Here is a 20,743-nt window from a genome sequence, read left to right on the forward strand (position 1 = left end):
ACCTCTTTTTTTTTTTTTTTTACTCTGCAATGGACATTATAACCATCAAGGTGAACCATGCTGTTTGGAATTGAAGGCTATAACCAGCTTTCACTATTTCCTATCAAGTGGACAATATTTCTTTTAAATATAGCATGAATTACATCAAAGTTTGCAGGTAAACTTAGGCTGTTGAAGTAACAAAAAGCCTTTTTACGTTTACAAGCTGCTCTCACTTCATCATTTCACCAAGATGTTTGCCTTTCCCGTCTTTACACACAGTTGTTCCTAGGCATTCCCTTGCTGTTTCTACTACAGTATCCCTGTATGCCACCCATTCACTTTCTGTTACAGGTGGACTACGATATGATGTTTTATTTTTATTGACCTAACCTGTACTGTATAATGTTGTAACATAGGCATTTGTAAATAGTAGAATTCTGTCTATAGTTCCTGGAAAGATCCAGAAAGTTACATAACTTTTGTACAGGGTGTGTTACTTTGTTGGTATGTGTTCTAGAAAGTGTGTTCTGTCTATTCTGGAAAAAATACGACTTTCGCGATCATGCGTATTCTAGAATGTTAGTCAAAGTTCGCGATCGAAAGTAAGGTTGTGATTGGTGAGTCTAGGTGGCGATAGGGAACACATGCACGCTGATTGGCTGCCTCCAAGGCCAGTAATTCCTATATATAGTGAGCGAGGCAGTGTTCGAATTAATTCTGTATCCTGAATTCTATCGGTCTCGGTTTATCTGTCTGCGAACAGCCTATCTGGTTGACGTTCCCCGGTTTCCGGGATGGCGCACTCCTCGGGTAAGCATTCTTGAATTCCTTTCCTGCTAAAATTTCCGTAATGTTCCGATTTGCTTTTCATACAGGAGTCTGCCCTAACCTCGCCTAGATTCACCAAATTAGTTACTTATGACGCCTTAGTTTTTCAGCTGGACTTACCTGTTTGTTTCCGAGGCATTCCCGTTTCTTGTTTCACTAAAATATGTATATTGTAGTTTAACATTGGGGGTTTCCTCTGGTAGTTCTGTATCACTTGAGGTACGCTAGGTTTTGGATAACCTGTAAATTGCATTGTACTACTGCATTGGTAACTGAATGTACAGTTGATTTGTAATTTGAATTTACACTGCTACGAATAACCTATGTATATCACTGAACTTATAGCTCATAACTTGGAATGTATTTGTAAAATTATCTTGTAAATAATATTTTAAAAAAAACTAAGGATCACGGTGATTCATTTCGGAATCCGCTATCTAAGCCATGTCCATGCCTTTGGTAGTTTCCCAGCCTTTTCATCTTCCCAGTTTGTTGTTCACTAGTTGGCCCTACTGATATTTCGTACATGTTTTGTTGGAGATCCGAGTAATACTAGGTACTGTTTTTCCGAGTGTGTAGTGTTTGCTGATATTGTGTATTGTACTCTTACCTTCCCCTTCTGTGTTTTGTGCCTTGTTTGGTGTTACCCCACTGTTGTAGAGGTAACACTTTCTATATCCTGAACCTGCTTACTGTCTACTGTTCGAAACTTCTCACTAATCATAACCATGTACTTTTGTCTAATTTCCTCGTCCTGAAGATTTTCTACCCTTATTCGTTTGCAGACAGATTTCACATTCTCTACCCTAGGCCTAGAGATACTTATTTCACTACAGATCTGATAGTGGTCTGTATCATCGAAAAATCCCCGGAAAACTCGTACATTCCTTACAGATTTCCTGAATTCGAAGTCTGTTATGGATCTGGTACCCCTAGCCTCCCACGTGTAGCGGTGAATAGCCTCATGCTTGAAGAATGTATTCGTAACTGCTAAACCCATACTAGCACCGAAGTCCAGCAAACGCTTCCCATTCCCATTAGCTTCCATATCTTCCCCACATTTACCATTTACCAACCACCCTTCCGTATCCTTCAGTTCTATTTCCAACTCTCACATTGAAATCGCCTATTAGCATTATTCTATCCTTGCTGTTGACCCTGACCACGATGTCACTCAGTGCTTCATAAAACTTGTCAACTTCGTCATCTGCACCCTCACATGGTGAATACACTGAGACAATTCTCATCCTAATTCCTCCAACTTCCAAATCTACCCACATCATTTGCTTATTTACGTGCCTAACAGAAACTATGTTGCGTGCAGTGGTATTCCTGATAAACAACCCTACTCCATACTCTGGCCTTCCCTTTCTAACACCCGTCAAGTACACTTTATAATCTCCTGTCTCTTCCTCATTATCTCCCCTTACCCGAATGTCACTTACTCCTAGCACATCCAGTTGCATCCTCTTTGCTGACTCAGCCAGTTCTACTTTCTTTCTTCCATGAGCCCCATTAATATTGATTATTCGCCATCGAATTCCATTTCGTTTGCCAAGTTGTTTCCAAGGAGTCCCTAGCCTGTCAAATGGGAGTGGGACTCGGTTACTCCCATAGGTCGAGGCTTGCTTAAAATGTTCTGAGCTTGGTAAATTCATGAAGCAGGATGCTACCCTACTTACACATAGTCCAAGCGAGGATCTCTCCTCTAAAGGGTTAGGGACCACCGGTGGATTGTATAGTCCTAGTCGCGTGAGCACAAGGAGGGCCATGACTCAGAATATGTCCGAGATGCCCACTCCCATTTCATAGCAGCTGGTATCCCGACTCTCAGGACCACTTACTAAGCCACTCAGCCGTTGCCCATGGTTCATGAACTAGGACGTGACTACAGTAACCCACACCATGAACCATCCCAAACAAATAGCATTTAAAAAAAAAAAATAGCAGAATATGATTTTTGCTCCCCTGAACCAGTGTTTCACCTGGTAAATTTTAAGGGAGAACGCAGAACACAGGTGGAGGAAGGAACGAACAGAAGGAATTTTGCAGCCATCTCCCATACGTTGATATACCGGTCCATGGTTATAAACTGACCACTGCTCTCACTACCATTTCCTGTTTGAGAACCACATAATTTCCCATTAACCCTTTTGCCAGCATAAGAACTGTGACAGAGTTCTTTGTTATTTGGTAGCATACTGTACATCTTTATGGTCTCTAATAAACATCACATGCATTTATTTTAAGCTGGTGTGATTAGACTAATTAGAATTGTATGGTACACCTGTGTCCCTATGGTTCATAAGGGACCTTGATTTTCCCTACATTTTTAAAAAATGTAAACTGTGATTATGAATAAGACATTGTTAGGCTACCATATACTGTTGTTCCATAAGCTATATTTTAAAAGATATTAATGTTTGGATTAACTTTGAAACAGCCAAGTATCTGTATGAAAGTACATACTGTAAATATTTCAATTTGTCTACGGTTATACAGTTTGTCCATCAAAGTACCAAGACATTATGTTTGTATAACTTCTTCCAAGGGAGGAAATTCAAGTTCATTGTACTACATGAAACATTTTAAAGCAGTTGTGCTATCATTTGTAAAGCACAAATGCATGTTACACACTTCACACAACTTATTTGAACGGTTTTCAACTTTGCTCTTATCACATTGCGCACATCTATGTTGGGCTGGTCCTCTCATTACTATATGCTCCGGTTTTCCTGAAACACACATATTTCTCTCTTTTTTTTTTTTTTTTTTTTTTTTAATTGTGTTTGGAGAGCGATCTCTGTTCAACTAGTGTACTCTCCAATAAGTCCTTTAGCAACCAGCTATCGATATTCAAGAGTAGTTTTATTCCATGAATGTTCCTTCAGAAGTTGATTGTAAAGAATACTGCTATGTTTAAGATGTCTATATTAGGCTTTTCAGTTATAACCTACTGTCCAACTTGTGATAAAAGCATACAGTCCTCTTCATCAGTTGTATCTGCTGTCAGTGTAGAAATCTCTGTTTCATTTATCAAAAACGGTCTTTCAGAAGTCATTTTAGAACACTCAGCACCATCAATAGCTACAGCAATGCACAGCAGTCTATATATATATATATACAAAATAAGAGTTTTGTTTGTACCTTGCTCAGAATTTAAAAAGAATGGTTTTTCTGTACCAGTCACGTCCACAGTAAGAAGGAAACGCACTTTTTAATTTTCCTTCATATGTGTCTGTACGTATAGGCAACACGAGAAAATGGGTGAGCAGAATTTAATGAAAATCGGTATGTAAAGTTGGGGAATGAGCCACTACAATCTAGGCTATAAATAAGTTTATTCACACTAAGTGAAATAGTAGTTCAGGGGAAGGCCTAAAATGTAATTCTCAAATATCTGTGTTATTAGTGGTCTTATTGATTATACTATATAACGAAAGTTATGTAGACTTAAATTTACGATCATTTATGCATTATACATTTTTAACGCACTGAAAAATTCATGAATTTTGATTTTTGTTGCTAAGTCAATATCAGCGCCGAGCAACGAGAAAATGGTTGGAGAGAATTGAATAAAAATCAGTATGTTAAGTCTGGGAATAAGGTGCTACAGTCTAGGTTATAAATTATTTTATACAAACTGCATGAAATGGTAGTTTAGAGGAAGAGGCCTAAAATTTATTTTAAAGTACCTGTGTTATTGGTTACTACATGAGAAACGTTATAGAGATACAGTTATACCGTACCGACTTTGATAACAGAATTCAAGAATTTAGACTGTTGTTACTTAGTCTATATTAACGCCGAGCATTGCTAATATGGAAATAATTGTTCAAACGTGTTAACTGGTGATGGTTTTTGCCATGATTGTCTTAAGGTGTAAAACCGTGTGGTCATTGATCCATATCGACAAGAACATTTGTGAAGTTGATTATAAAAATGAGAAAAAAATTGTAAAGGAACGACCCCCTCAAGAATAACGATTGCTTGAAGAATAAGACCAGAGAGAGTCATGAAGGAATCTTTTTACATTAGATACCCTAATATCACAGAGTTGGAAGAAAACTAAATGTGAAGGCCTATAATAATCGAAAGCTCATGAAATTGATCAACAATAACATTACATTAATCATTGTTTGTTGTGATGTACTTTGTCTCTTCTGCTGCTATTCATCTTCGATAGATGGGATTACGCCTGCATGCTGAGTAAAACAGCCTACGTGAATATTGGTGAGAAATAGCTGGGGAGTTCTATAGTTTTTTTTTTTTTTTTTAGTACACCATTCCTCTGGTTCATAAATTTTCTGATAACGATTGGTATGTAACACACTGGTTCATCATATTCCAGCTATTCATTCCCCACTTTGAGGCGCTGATTGGAATGAGCAGTGTACATACTTAACGGAATACGGCAAGGGAGTGTTCATAGCTGTCTGTGGTCTGCTCATTCCGTGGTGAAGCATGGGCACATCAGCTGGTGCAACAATAAACACATGGTCTTCACGTATATAAATAAAAACAAAAAATAATGGTTTTGGGCAGTAATACCAACTACGTTCTCTTATGGACCACAGGGACATAATTACCTCACATACATTTTTGCCCCAAAACTGTGAAAATGTGTTTTGTTACTATCTTCTTGTAAATCTAAAGGATATACTTTTAGAGAATAAATAATGAGATTATAGAGCCATTTAGAATAAATATTGTAAATTATTAAAGTATGAATTAATGAAATGATATGATATTAGCTGAAAAGGGAAGTTTAAGTTTCTATTATTTTTTGTCACTGGTATTTGATAGTGAAAATGTAATTGTACTTACAAACATCATTGACTGGAAATAAAAAAACATTCCATTCTTTCACAGTAAGTGAGGAAAATTAATAGTTTCTGTAGGGGACATGTGTGTCAAAAGCGAGGAAAATTAATAGTTTCTGTAGGGGACATTTGTTTCCCTTAGTCCCAAAAGGTTAAGGAATGTTTTTTGACATTTAATAAGTTTGACTTATTCTTTATTTTTATTTTCCATTGTTCTTTAGTTACTGGAAATTAAGAAATGAAAGGCCCACCACTTATTGTAAGCCTACCAATGAAGGAAGAGGAGGAGGAGGAGGAAGAGATTACTGATGAGGTGAGTGGTTTTCAGTGTGTGCACTATTGATCAAATGCGCAAACCTTGAGAAATATGTTAGATCATTACACTGGTTTGATCTGTAGTAAGGAAGATTGACTAAACAAAGGACAGTATGAGTGTTAGAAGAGTGTACAGCATTCATGAAATGCAGTGTAGCTGGTCTTCAACGTCAGTTGCAGAAGCCATAGATATCGGGGATAAATAGATTGTACAGGGTGACAGCGAAGTAAGGGGCAATAAAAAAAATGTAAAGTGTTTATAACAACCAAGAATTATATATTATTTTAATTTAAAAAACATTATATTTATCAATTTTCAACATAGTTATCAACTTGAGCTCCATTCAAGTCAGTGCATGCTTTTGAGGTCTTCGTTTGATGTTTTCTCATGTCTTTTTGCAAAACTCATTGGAAATTAATATAAAATCCTCAATATATACCCTGCTGCTGATGAGCATTCTTGCCCATTTTATCCCTTAAATACCCTCAGAGAAGAAAATCTAGTGGTTTTAGGCTGGGAGATCTTGGAGGCCATTCAGTATGAGCCCGACGTCAAAACCACCATTCTTCAAGCCATTCTCGTCCCACAGTGGAAATCCGTCTTGCTACCACCACAAGAGTTCCAGGTCAATCCATGCCAGTAAGAGTGGACCGACATCAGTTTGCAGCAGTTCCAGGTACGTTTCTCCTGTGTTATTCTGATCAAAAAAGAAAGGCCCACTTAAGCCCTGGTATGTCATGCCCACTCGCACCGTAACTCCCAGAGATAGGTAATTTTGCTGAATGGTAACAGTTCGGTTTTTGCTTTGCCAGAAACACAGTTATGTCTGTTAACAGATCCTGACATGAAATTTGGCCTCATCGGACCAAACGATGTGTTGTTCCAGATATGGTCAAGTTTGTATTAACCCTTATGCTTTCAAGATAATGATCTATTGGCACCCACAGTTCTTACGAAAACTGTTATGGTAACAATCCATTGTTACCGGCTTTTATTGTTATTATTTCGTTATTTACATGCCAGATAGCAGCATTTTGCACAGAATAAGAAGAGCACAGTTTTATCTCGTGTTACATTCCGCAGGAACTGCTGACTATCTGTATTTATCGATATTCTTAGAGTTTAAAACATGTTCTCCCATTCTCACTGGAGTTTAGTGCCTTATTTACGTTGTGGTTGGCGGCAAACGTGAGCATTTCTCTCTATTTATGTTGATGATGCTGATTATATAGTGAAATTAAGCAGTATCAAATGTATTGTACTTAGTTTACTTGCTAGTTCATTATTTCAATTAGGTAATTAGGTGCGTATTGTTAGTGAAGTGTTAAATATAGTCGGATATAAATCATGTAGGTTAGGCCTAGTTATTTATCGCATGCGACATGGCGAAGAGAGTTCTTTTACCTGACGATGATATCACGGAATAACTTGTATTCTAGTGATGATATTTCTTTGTCCGAATCAGAAAGTGTAGATGGCGATGATGATAATAATCCAGCACCTCCAGTAAGAAATGAGTATTTTATGCATAAATTGCTAACTTTTTTCAGTTATACATCACTTTGCACATTTTAATCTATCCTTGGATCTAACACACATAGAATCTTGATATTTACCATGCTAGTAAACAATAATATAACCTTTGTAATAATGTCAATCACAAACTTGTGCAGTGAAACACCACTTCTCAGAATTACTTCAAAACTTTCAAAATCAGAAACTTGTAACTTTTTTCCATATTTGTTAAAAATTCTATCCTTCTTGCAGTTATAATAAGTGATATATACTCTATAAGTTTACAAACACTCATTTTGGTATCATTAGTTGTGTGCCTTCCATGTAATTTTAAAAGAAGTATGTGTGCATAGTGAGGTAAATATGGCTGACAGTTTTCACACATCCATCAGCTGAGAGCTTGAAAGCAAAAGGGTTAACAGTGCTGTCCCAAGTCAGGATCATCTTCCAACATCTGCTCCAGGTATCAGCAAATTGAAGGCACCAATGAAAATCATCTTTGTTTAGGGAATGTAATAGCCTCGGTCTGTAAGAGCACAGTTTCAAGTCAGTCATGATAGTTTGAGCAGTGGTTCACTTGTTGATACCTAGTGCCATTGCGACTTCAGTTTGTGAGGAGACTGCTAATTCCTCAGCCACACATTCTTGATTCTGTTGCGTACAAACTGATCCGGGATGTCCTGGCTTCTATGAATAATAAACACTTCCTGTTTCATTGAACAGCATGTTTATCCAAATAATTGTATACACTTTTGGAACTGGAGGTGGTGGTAGTGATTATTGTTAGAAGAGGAAGTACAAGTAACACTAATCAGAGAGAAAATGGAACAGATCTGGAACTTCAAAAAATGAAGGTTCCTGTCAAGGAAAGACAAGGGCCATGAAAGGTGTGAAAATAACACTCCCTAGAACTCGAATGCTCTAATACTCTCGGGGTTGCAAAAGAACAAAAGTTGACCAAGGGAGATCGGATATGATTGATGAAAGTGAGGAGCCTGGTGCAAGAAAGTGGAATCAATGCCAGAACTCAGTTAAGTGGCCTGTGGTCGCCAACCCATGCTCCCAAGTTCAGAGCGCCTGGGGCCCCTTTTAGTTGCAACTTACGACAGGCAGGGGATACCTTCGGTGTTATTTCTACCACCCCCGCCCACAGGGGGACGGAACTGGAGGTCCATGCAGTTCTGTCATTTGGCATCTAACCTCAGTGGCACTTTTTGACACAGAATAAGATCAAATACTTTGCACTTGTTTCTCCAGAGTTGATCTCCCTTCTGCCATTTTTTTTTTCCTAACATTGTACAGCAACAAAAGACAGATGCAGAAGTAAACAAAGACTCACAAAATACAAAAGAGCATAGTTCACCTACATAATAACATAATTAAACTTAATCAAACATTTGCCTTTTACTTCATGACCACCCTGTATAAATAAGTAGACTTATATTTACTGGGATGGACCTCGATACCTCAGACGACTAAAATGATGTAGGACCAACAGTAATATCTAAAGGGATATTTATAAATATCCCTGATTAGGATTATATTGAAACAGTATAAAATTAGACCTGTAATGCTGCTTCGTATTCATATCCAACTGTCCGATTGGTTGCTGTGTGTTACAGGATTGTAGACAGTAACTTGCCTTGTTTATGTTCTGTAGCCATGATATTCTTCTGTACTCTGTTACTCTTCCCTTATGTGATAAACTGTAGATGATAATATTCCTTTTAACTGTAACTAGCAGTTCTCAATCTTTATTAAAGTTTGTCTGGCTTTCTTCTTCTCACATCAAGACTGAAGATCTTCCAAGATGGTCCCTTAATGATTGTTGAAGCCCATCCTCCTGATGACCTGGGAAGCAGAAACAAGCTCATCAGGGGCTGAGAAATTTTTAGAAGAATTGGGATTGTTTTAGAAAGAGTCGGTGTATTTGAAGACAACAGTGTATGAAGATTTGGAGACTGTCCTTGATTTTTTGTTCTTTCTATTTCTTTCTCTCTCTCTCTCTTCCCACACTGACCTGTCATTGTGTTAATCCTTTTTATGTTTCTATCTCTCTGGATAGTAATATGATATATATATATTAACCAGAAACCAGATATTGTAATAGGAATTGAATCATGGCTGAGAAGTGATATTATGGATGTGGAAATTTTGTCACGGAACTGGTGTATTTGCCGTAAATAAAAGTTAGGAATGATAGGAGGGGGAGTGTTCGTACTGGTGAGAGAAAAATTAATTAGCTACGAAAAAGGTAAGGACGAGAAACATGAAATTCTAGATGTAAGACTTATCTCTAAACATAATAGGCAACTTTATGTTTTTGGTGTGTACAGACCTGGTGCTGATGCTGATGCAGAACTATTTGATACGATAATCAGCTATGTGGGGAAACAACACAGAAAGTAACATTATTGTAGCGGGTGATCTAAACGACAGAAAGCATGACCAACAAATGCTGAATAAATTAATATGAAAAAGACAGCTGAATCAGAAAGTGATGTAACCAACTACAGGGGAAAATATTCTAGACGCAGTGCTGATAAAAGTGATCATGAAGCTGTCCTTGTCATAGTTAAAAATAAATGTGGTAGAAAGGAATTTTCTGAAAGTAGGACTATTAAGCAATACCATATAGTTGATAAGAGAGGCATGGGGAATATCTAAAAAGCAATTACGATCAGTGGAAAATGGTAAATAAAAATGTAAACAGCCTATGGGATGGGTTTAAAGCAAACAGGTATGTACCTTTGAAAGTGGTAAGGAATGGTAAGGACCCACTACATTATACAGGGAAATAAAGAGATTAAGGAGGAGGAATGATTCCAGGAGTAAGGAAAGATTGAAGGAGTTTTCTAGGAATTTAATTTAGCAAAAAAGACAGCTAAGGATAACATGATGGCAAACATACATAACTGACAGCCATAAGAATTTTAGGGAGCGATGGAAGGATATGTATGGGTATAGATACGTTAAGGCAGAAACAGGTTCGAGAAAAGACATTCCAGTAATCATAAATAAAACAAGAGAATTGTATATGTGACAAAAGCAGAAGTATTCAGTCAGCAGTATGTAAAGGTAGATGATGTAAGGATAGAGAAGGCAACTGATACTAGCATATTACTGAATTTTATCTACGGTAATAGACGTTTTAAAAAAAGATACAAAAGTTGGAACCTGGAAAGGCAGCTGGGATTGATAAGATTTCTGGGGATATATTAAAAGGCAACGGGTTGAGATATAGTACCAAATCTAAAATACTTACGGTATTTGATTACTATTTGCATGAAGGAGCGATATCAAATGAATAGAGAATTGCAATAGTAGCACCATTGTACAAGGGAAAGGGTAACAAATATAAAGTACAGTCGAACGTGCCCTAACGGACACCTTTATTTGGCAGACACTTCGTCATACGGACATTTTTCCACGGAACCAATTTTATTTTGCATAAGACACGTGTTGAATAAGCCTCATTTAAGCGGACATCTCGAATTAAAGACAGTGGACATCGCAATTAGTCTCGTCCCCTTGTCTTAAGCGGACACTTTACGCGTTCCAGGACACTTTCTTTGCACAGGGATTTATCTTAATATCATTCTGAAAACATGCGGGAATTAGTTTTGAATGTTTGTACTATTTTGTGCGAAAGGAAAACAGAAAGAAAGGTGTATGCTGAAGAAGCCTTGAAGTTAATTGTCCTGTACAGAGCTCTTTTAAATATTTCGTTAAGGTTGTCTTTTGTTCTCATTAGTGTACATTCTGAGATGTTTAGTTGCCCGGGAATGCTACAAGTGACTGTTAACTCACGAGTTTCCAAGGGATTTTCCAGCTTATCTTGCATCATTCTATTCATAATTAATATTGTCACTAAGAAGGCCAAGGTCAGGTAGGAATGAAGACAAAGTTGGAGTCAGTTTTCGCGGAAGTGAACATTGCGGTGTATGAGTGATTCGAATGTTTTCGAGCACAGAAACTGTGAGTGAGTAGGCCAATGTTGCAAGAAAAAGCACGAAAAATTGCAAATAATCTGAAAGTTGAGGTTAATTGAATAAAGAATGTGTGTCGCGGTGGGTTGTTATTCCCTTTTCGAGAATTTGCAGTAAAGAAAAATGTGCTAAATTTGTAAACCCAGCTGAATGACTACTTCCCGAAGCTGTAATGAATGTAAAGGCTGTAAAATCACTGGTAATATCTCCCAGACACATATTTAGCATAAATTATTTAGAATAATCAAAATAAAGATGTATGAGTATATTAAAGGTGGATGTTCTTTGATGTTAAAATGTTTGATTTATTTTTACAACCTTGTTTTAGCGTACACCTCTCGTAACGGACACTTTTCTGTCCGCAGAAGAGAGGTTCGACTGTAGTTAGTATCAGTTAGTAAGCTAGTATTAGTCGCCTCATCTATCTGGATATTATCCTTATATCCATCTACCTTTACATACTCCTGACTGAATACTTCTGCTTTTGTCACATATACAATTCTCTTGTTTTATTAATGATTACTGGAATGTCCTTTCTGGAATTACAGGTCAGTCAGCTAGGCGTGCTGGGAAAGCATTCGTTGTGATTGTATTAGACATGTTTGCAGAATTACTAACTGGCTTGATAGAAGGCAGTTCAGGTTTAGGAAAAGTTATTCCAGTGAAGCTCAACTTGTAGAATCCCAGCAAAATGTAACAGATATTTTAGATTCAGGAGGTCAAATAGACCGTATTGCCATTGACCTATCCAAAGCTTTTGATAAGGTAGATCATGGGAGATTACTGATGAAAATGAGGGCTATTAGACTAAAAAGTGGTTGAATGAGTGGCTGCATTTATAGAAAATAAAACTCAGATAATTAGATTAGATGAAGTGTTTTCTGATCTTGTAATGATTATGAGTGGGATCCCACAGGGCAGTATTATAGGACCTGTGTTTTCTTATACATATAAATGATATGAGTAAGGGACTGAAATCACAGATAAGGCTATTTGCGGATGATGTTATACTGTATAGAATAATGAGCGAGTTGCAGGATTGTGAGCAACTGCAAAGGAATCTAGACAATATTGTGAGATGGACAACAGACAATGGTATGATGGTAAACGTGATGAAAATTCAGTTTGTAACTTTTTAATAAGAGGAAAAGTCCTCTCAGTTTTAATAACCGTTCAGTGTTTCTACAAATGATTAGTCAGTATTTTTAAGTTCCACACGACCTTGCCCTGGCCACACAGATCACAGTGTTTGAAAGTGTGAAAATAAATCTTGTCTACTTCCCTTGAATACCTGTCAAGTTATTACAGTGCAAACTACCTAAGACATAACCCTGCAAAGATTTGGGTGTGTGGCCTTTACGTAAGAAATACGGAAGTGCATTGTAAACTCAAAATAGCTTGATCAAGTATTGAACTACAGACCTGTGACAAAACCCTCACATTTAAGAAGCAGTGCATGAATTGCAAAATGAAATTTTCTACACGAAATAACCTGTTGCTTAAATTGGTCGGATTGCAGTGGGGAAGCTAACCACAAACTATATGCATATCAGTTTGTAAGATGGGGTTACATAGATGGTGACATCAAATGTGAATACAGCGAAGAAGAAACCATGAAATACTTACTTCAATGTCTGATGTGCCTTTTCTTACTCCTCACATGCATGTGTCCAGTTTGGTATTCATCATTTATGTCAAATAAGTGGACATGGTCCTCAGTAGGACCTCTAGGTTAGCAATATTTTGCTTAAGGTCTACACCGGTCGACAGAATTTATCAGCTTACAGGGTTTCTCCACCCTGTATTCATAGAGAAGTACTGTAGTTGTAAAATGTGGAGAGGACTAGATTAGAATGAGTGCTTATCCACTACATGGCCATGTACCTCCAGTTCAAAAACTGTATTCCATGAAAAGTTTCCTGTGAACATCACGAAAACTAATTGGATCACGTGAATCAGCAAGAGTACAGTTGTGGAAAATCCAGATCCATAACATCCCGGGACAGGTGACAGTAGTGGAATATTTACCACCTGGTTACAATGGGAATTGGAGTGTATGGAAATCTTTGAATAGATTGAGGACAGAAGTGGGTAGGTCCGAAGTCAACCGTACAAGATTGGGTTACGTAGATGCTGACAACATAAAGTGTGAATATGGCGAAGAACAAACCATGAAATACTTCAATGTCTGATGTGTCCATCTTTTTGTTCTGAAGATTAACTGTTTCAGGCAACACAGAATGTGCTTGATGTTGTTACAAAATATTGGTCACAATTCATGTAATGTACCTTTGGTGTTTCAAAGTAATGTTTGGCTGTGTAGATGTTTCTGACAGGAGAACAAAAAGTGATGTGGACTCTTAAAAATATAGAAGGTAAGTTCCAGTGCAGCTGTACTTTCTAATTTTCTTAAACAATAATATAATTTTTTGAGGACTTTTTTTTTTTTTTTTCCTGCCATGGATGTATACAGAGGAGCCTGTGGCTTGCTATTTCCTGATAGAAGCAGTATTTTTGAAACTGTCTCTTGGCACCTCTGCAGCTTGAAGTCTACTTCTTGTTCTTTTTTAGATTGTACATATTTGTAGTCCATAAGTGGTTTCTTCTTCTCCAATTTATTATTAGACTCTTTGTCAGGTAGAAAAATGAATCAGTGACCTCCATTTCTGCCTGTTCTTCCACTACTCCCCTCTGAATACTTTCAGTACATCAACAACTCTTTTCACTCTTTCCTTCATTTTCTGTATCCATCTTCTCCGTGGCCTAACGCCTGGTCTGCTTTGATTTACCGTCCATTTGGGCTTGTTCTAGGAATTCTCGTTTCCTCCATCCTTCTTGTATGGTCATACCTTTTCAGTCTTTCTATTCTGTCCTGTAGATTCTCCATTCCCAGTCTGTCCCATATCTCTTTGTTCTTGATACAGTCCTTCCATAAGTGGTTATAGGAATAGAATAGTTCTTGTACAGGACTTGCTTAACTTCAGATATCTTGTTATTCCACAGATCATTTCTTATTTGATTACTGGTAATTCGTATATACTTGATTTTAATGTAAGTTCCCTGAAGCAATGCTTGTTTCACCTTAAAAGTGTTACTTCTTGTATAACATGTTCTTTTTTATTTTCTAGTCACAGATTCCCTCAATTCGACACTCATTGATATTTCTCCGCTCAAGGGGAAGTATTCTACTTGTTTGTAATAGGAAAACTAGAATGATGACTGGAATTGGAGGAAGTTTAGACCCTGGGGAGACTCCATATGATGCAGCTGCCAGGTAGTAAATTTACAGCATAAGCTAAGTTTAATATTTGTACAAGGTTTGTCGTTTATAATAATTATTACTAATAAGCTATCTGAAGACAGTTCATAACTAGTGTTTATTTTACTTTTATCGTATTATATGTTCCTGTTCAAGTCTTTCTGTATATTACGAGGGCCATCCGGGAAGTGATACCCGTTTGCGCAATAAAGACACAGGAGTAAATATTAACAAATATACACATTTTTATTGGAAAGAGCATACTTTACACTACTTCTCCACATAATCTCCAAGCAAATTTAGGTATTTGTCATAACATGGGACGAGTTTTTGTATTCCAGCTTCACAGTCCTCTGCCGCCAACGTATTGAGGTATGTATGGAAATTCTAAGTTCCCAATGTGGGAATTAGATATTTTTCCACCAATAGAGCATATCACAGATCAGATGTAAGGCTTTTCAGACGTTTGCTCTATTAACCACCGTTTCGTGTTAGGTCTGACACTAGACTCATCAGAGTGGGATGTGTCAGACTCTACCCACTGACGCTGGGGTGTATGCAGGTGAACTTATCAGAAGCCCTATATAAGAGGCACAGTCTGAAAAGCCTTGCATCTGATCTGTTTTTTGAGATACGTAGTCATGGCTCGTTTAAGTTCTTCATCGCTGTCAAATCTTGTGTCTCCACGGGCCATAAAATCAATGAGCAGTACACATCGGCGATCCCAGAAAACGGTTGCCATGAGTTTCCTGGTGGACAGAACTGTCTTGAATTTTTTTGGTTTGGTTGGTGAATGAGCATGATGCCACTCCATTGACTGTCGTTTACTCTCAGGTGATGCATAACAAACCCGTGTTTCGTCCCCAGTAATGATGCGAGTCAGGAAAGAGTCTCCTTCATCGGAATAACGTCCCAGAAACGTCAGTGCTGCAGCCATACGCTTGGTTTTGTGCTCCTCTGTAAGCATGCAAGGGACCAACCTTGCACAGATTTCTGAATAATGCAGATGTCTTTGACAATTTCATGAACAATGAACACATTAGGAAAATGTTCACAGAGTTCATCAATTGTGACGCGCCGATCGTTCCTCACGCATTCGTCTACTGCTCTCAGCAGTTCATCTGTAATGACAGATGGTCTCCCTGAACGCTCCTCGTCGTGTGAATTCCCCCTCCCCAGGTTGAAGTTCCGATACCAGCGCCGAACAGACAACTCGTCCATCGCATTGTCTCCATACACCTCCGTTAATTGGCAATGAATATCACAACATCGAACGTTTTGTGCATTAAGAAATTTAATCACGGCCCTCACTTCACAACTGGCAGGGTTCTCAATTTGTTTAAACATTTTAAACGATCACAGACACAACACAGGCAATGCTAGCGTCACGCAACCTTGCACAGAACAGGCAGACAAGCCACTGACGCGGTCTGACCTTGCCCAGTGGCTGCTCAAGTTGCCAGCGCTTCATGCGGCGCTAACGGGTACTACTTTCCGGATGGCCCTCGTATTTGATTTATTTCTATCCAGTTTACCATACATTTATTTTATGAGGCTTACAATAACATTCTTCTTCTTCCAATAACATTCTTCTTCTTCTTCTTTTATGACCACATAGGATCACTTTAGTCAGTCCGTCATTCAGGTCTCTTTGAAGGGATTGTTCGGGCTTTGCGGTCCTCCCAGTACTTCTTCAGACGCTCCGATCTTCGTGCCCTTTCCTCAGTTGAAAATGTGCGTGTTGTTGGTTTGTTTTGTGTAAGGGTAAAGCGGAGGTTTGTATTCTTGAGTTTTGTATTCAATTTTATCTTATTTGTGGTGTCTTCTGTTGTAAGGCCTATTTCCTTCAGATCCTCTCTTACTTCTCTGATCCATTTACATCCTGTTGTGGTATTTTTTGAGACGAGATTGTGTTGTACTAGTTGTTTCAGAAGTCTCGAGTCCTGCATCCTCATGATATGTCCAAAGAATCCCAGTCTCCTCTTACGCATAGTATCTGTAATGGGTTCTAGCTCTTTGTACAAGACTTTGTTAGGTATTAACCGCCACTGTCCATCTTTCTGGTATTTTTTGTTGATGCAGGTTCTTCCAATCCTCCTTTCAATTTTCTGAAGTCTGTCAGTCTTTGATTGTTTATTCAGGTAAAAGAGTGTTTCTGCTGCATATGTAGCTTCCGGTTTTATAACTGTGTTGTAGTGTTTTATTTTTGTATTTATTGAAAGACATTTCTTTTTGTAGATATCCCATGTTAATTTTTGTGCTTTAGCTAATCTATTTGTTCTTACTTGGATTGAGATTTTTTCATTTAAGTTATGTGTTATTACTTCTCCAAGATATTTAAACTGAGTTACTATTTTGATTTTATTACCATTTATGGTGACTTCTTTTAGCTGTGTTGGTTTTTGGGGCATAATTTCTGTTTTTTCAAATGTTATTTTGAGGCCAATTTTAGCCCGCCTGGTGGCCATGATCGTTAAGGCGCTGAAGTCTAAAACGGTCTAACACCGAGGTTAGCCGGTTCGAGTCCCGTTGGTCGAAAAAATTTTCACCATCAGAATGTTGGCCGGCAGGGTAGGGGAGGTGGTGGTATACAATTTCTAATCACTAGATTGCGTGCCAAAAGCCTGGATTAAATTCCAAACCTCTCCGCAGTGCTCATATGGAGTGAGGGCATATGACGCTGTTGATGGTGATTCGTCCGTCGGATGGGGACGTTAAGCCTTGAGCAGACCCCTTGGTGCTATTCGACAGGAGTAGGCTATGTGCCGGCACCGGGTTTCACCCTCTCCCTACTATCATATATCACGTCATTCATTTCATCTCTCATTAACTCCTCTGATGAGGTTGACGTCAGGAAGGGCATCCGGTCATAAAAAACCGCCACGACAAATTCATCTCACCTCATACCCGACCCCGTAGGGAAACGGGACAAGGGTTGGACAAACATTTTGAGGCCAATTTTATTTGCAATGTTTTGAAGTTCTGATATCTGGGTTTTTGCTTCTTTTATGTCCACTGCTAGTAATGCTAAATCGTCAGCAAAACCCAGGCAATTTGTTTTGATTTTTCGGCCAATCTTTATTTTGGGGGGACATTTTCTAAACCATTCTCTCATTACCATTTCTAGAGCACAGTTAAATAATAGTGGTGAGAGCCCATCTCCCTGGCGTAGCCCAGTTTTAATTTCAAATGTCTCTGATGTTTCACCCCTAAACTTCACTTTCGACTTGGTATTGGTGAGAGTCAATTTTATCATGTTTATTAATTTGGGGTGTAGTCCAAGGTGTCTTAAAATTTTAAGCAGAGATTCTCTATGGATGCAATCATAAGCTTTCTTGAAATCTACAAATGTTGTCACCATATCTCTGTTTCTTCTCCTGTCATAGTCCATTATCAACTTAAGACTCATGATCTGATCAGGACAGCTCCTCCAGGGTCTGAAACCTCCTTGATATTCTCCTAGTTCTTTCTCAAGTTGTAAACTTATCCTATTCAGGATGATTATTGAAAATATTTTGTATGTTATGTCTATGAGCGAGATTCCCCTGTAGTTATTAGGGTCGGTTTTGTCCCCTTTTTTGTGCAGAGGATGAATGAGGGCTGTTGTCCAGTGTTCTGGTAGTTCTTCTTTAATCCAGATAGAGACAAGTTGTTGATGGAGGGCAACTTCTGCTGAGGTTCCTGCATATTTCCAGATTTCCGCAAAGGTCTGATCTTCTCCTGGCGCTTTGTAGTTTTTTAATTTATTCAGAGCTTGGTAGACTTCCTTTATTGTGGGGGGATTGATGTTTTCTGGTGATGTTTTTATCGGGGTGTTGGTGTCCAAATGAAGGAGTTCTGTAGGTTCCTCACAATTTAAAAGCTTAATATATAAGTAATAATAATAACAACAACGTAAACGTTTCCACCTTTTCAATACTACAATATATTCACAAAATTACAAATTACACGGTACTAGTTTCGACCCATCTAGGGGTCATCATCAGCTGTATTGGAGCAAAGATCATTTGTGGCGAAATCCTAAGAAAATGTTATTTTAAAGAATAACAAGTGAAATGAGATGTTATGGTAATAGTTAATAATACAAGGAATATACATACTAAGAGGTTTTTAACAAAGAATAAAGTATAAATGGGGTGTTGTAAAAATTATAATCATGGAAATCAGTAAGTTCACTTGTTATTCTTTAAAATAACATTTTCTTAGGATTTCGCCACAAATGATCTTTGCTCCAATACGGCTGATGATGACCCCTAGATGGGTCGAAACTAGTACCGTGTAATTTGTAATTTTGTGAATATATTGTAGTATTGAAAAGGTGGAAACGTTTACGTTGTTATTATTATTACTTATATATTATTCTCAGTTCAATACGGACCAAAAACATGAAATTCATAACCATCAATTTAAAAGCTTGTTGAAATGTTTAGCCAGAATTTCTGCATTGTCTTTATTGTTATGGGCCAGCTTACCATCTTCATCCTTCATCAGTAGGGTCGGGGGTTCATATTTTTGGAGCTGCTTTCTGAAGGTTTTGTAGTAGTCCCTTGATTTAGTTTTACTGAACTGTTCTTCAATTAACTGCAGGGTGTCCTTATGATGTTGTCTTTTTATTCTTCGTAAGACTTGGGTAGTTTCTTTTCTCTGTTTTACTAGCTTTTGATAGGATATTTCTGTCTTTTGGGACTGATGTAATAGCCATGCCTGATGTCTTTTCTCCACTGTTTCATCACATTCACTGTTCCACCATTGGTGTTTTTTACGTGGTTTAATTGGAGCTAGGTCTTCTGCAATTTGTTTAAGGTTGTGTACAATAACATTATAATAACAAAATTAAAAATTGTCTGGCTGAGTGGCTCAGACAGTTGAGGCACTGGATTTCTGACCCCAACACCCCCTGCGGGTGGGGGACGCACATGTAGAATACATCCGCGGTATCTCCTGCCTGTCGTAAGAGGGGCTCTCTACTTGGGAGTGTTGATTGGCGACCAGGAAGCCCTTAGCTGAGTCTTGGCATTGCTTCCAGTTACTTGTGCCAGGCTCCTCTCTTTCGTTTATCTTGTGCGACCTCCCTTGGTCAACTCTTGTTCTTTTCTGACCCCAGCGGTATTAGAGCATTCGATTTCACGCCCTTCGTGGCCCTTGCCTTTCTTCATCCGTTATTTCATTTTTCGATGTGACGGATCCCTTCTTACTTATTCTGTTTTCTCTCTCTCTCTCTACCCCCTGTGGGTGGGGGACACTGACGAAAAATACACCCACGGTATCCCCTGCCTGTCATGAGAGGTGACTAAAAGGGGCGACCAAGGGATGATTGTCTTAGAACCATGAAACTACTTTTGATTAGTACCATCACGCGGGGAACACCATGGGTCGCCTTTATTTGCGAGTAGTGCCACTATATTAGGTACACAGTAGGTTTGTGATTCGTAGCAGCAGTAGGTGTGGATGTGGATTCCCAGTACCCGTGAGTCGTACCCACGTGAGCAACACCACTGGTCTGGGCGTAGCCTGTGAGTTGTACCACTATATGAGCGACACCGTGGGTCTGCGTTGCCTGTGATTGGTACCCACTATGTGAGGAACACCATGGAAAAACCAGCGCCTGTGATTGGTACACCTAGGTGAGGAAACTCATCGGTTCCATTGGCGCCATTGTGTGAAAAACACCATAGGTCTGCGTTACCTATACGAGGTACAATACTTGTGAGTAGTACCATAATATTTGGAACGCTCTGAGTTTACGCTACCTTTGATTAGTACCGCAACTTGAGAATACCATGGTTCTCCTTTACTAGTGATAATTGCCATTATGCGGGATCGTTGACAAAGATATTGGCCCATTTAGACAAGCATCATCGATTCAGGATTGGGCTTTGGAAACAATCCCTTGGTCAGTGATATTGTTTCTAGGAATTTGAGTCATTGCGCATCTTATCCACTGATTGTTTTAAATTCATATTCATCAGCTCATTCCTCATCATCACGTTTTGAATTCTGGTCAGTGGATGAATTTTTTATTATTTTTAAA

The 20,743-nt window shown here is 38.4% G+C and overlaps 1 protein-coding gene across 3 annotated transcripts in view; it reads left to right on the forward strand.

The window, feature by feature from the left end:
* Positions 1-20,743, forward strand: part of LOC136876126 (oxidized purine nucleoside triphosphate hydrolase) — a 131,071-nt gene that overhangs the window by 66,141 nt on the left and 44,187 nt on the right. For all 3 annotated transcript variants that reach the window (XM_067149815.2, XM_067149817.2, XM_067149816.2), the window contains exons 2-3: positions 5,855-5,946; positions 14,582-14,727. In XM_067149815.2, the coding sequence (XP_067005916.2) occupies positions 5,872-5,946; positions 14,582-14,727 (221 nt within the window). In that variant the 5' untranslated portion in view covers positions 5,855-5,871. The remainder of the gene's footprint in view (positions 1-5,854; positions 5,947-14,581; positions 14,728-20,743) is intronic.

The sequence above is a fragment of the Anabrus simplex genome, chromosome 6 (assembly GCF_040414725.1).
Source record: "Anabrus simplex isolate iqAnaSimp1 chromosome 6, ASM4041472v1, whole genome shotgun sequence".
NCBI classification, from domain to species: Eukaryota; Metazoa; Arthropoda; class Insecta; order Orthoptera; family Tettigoniidae; genus Anabrus; species Anabrus simplex.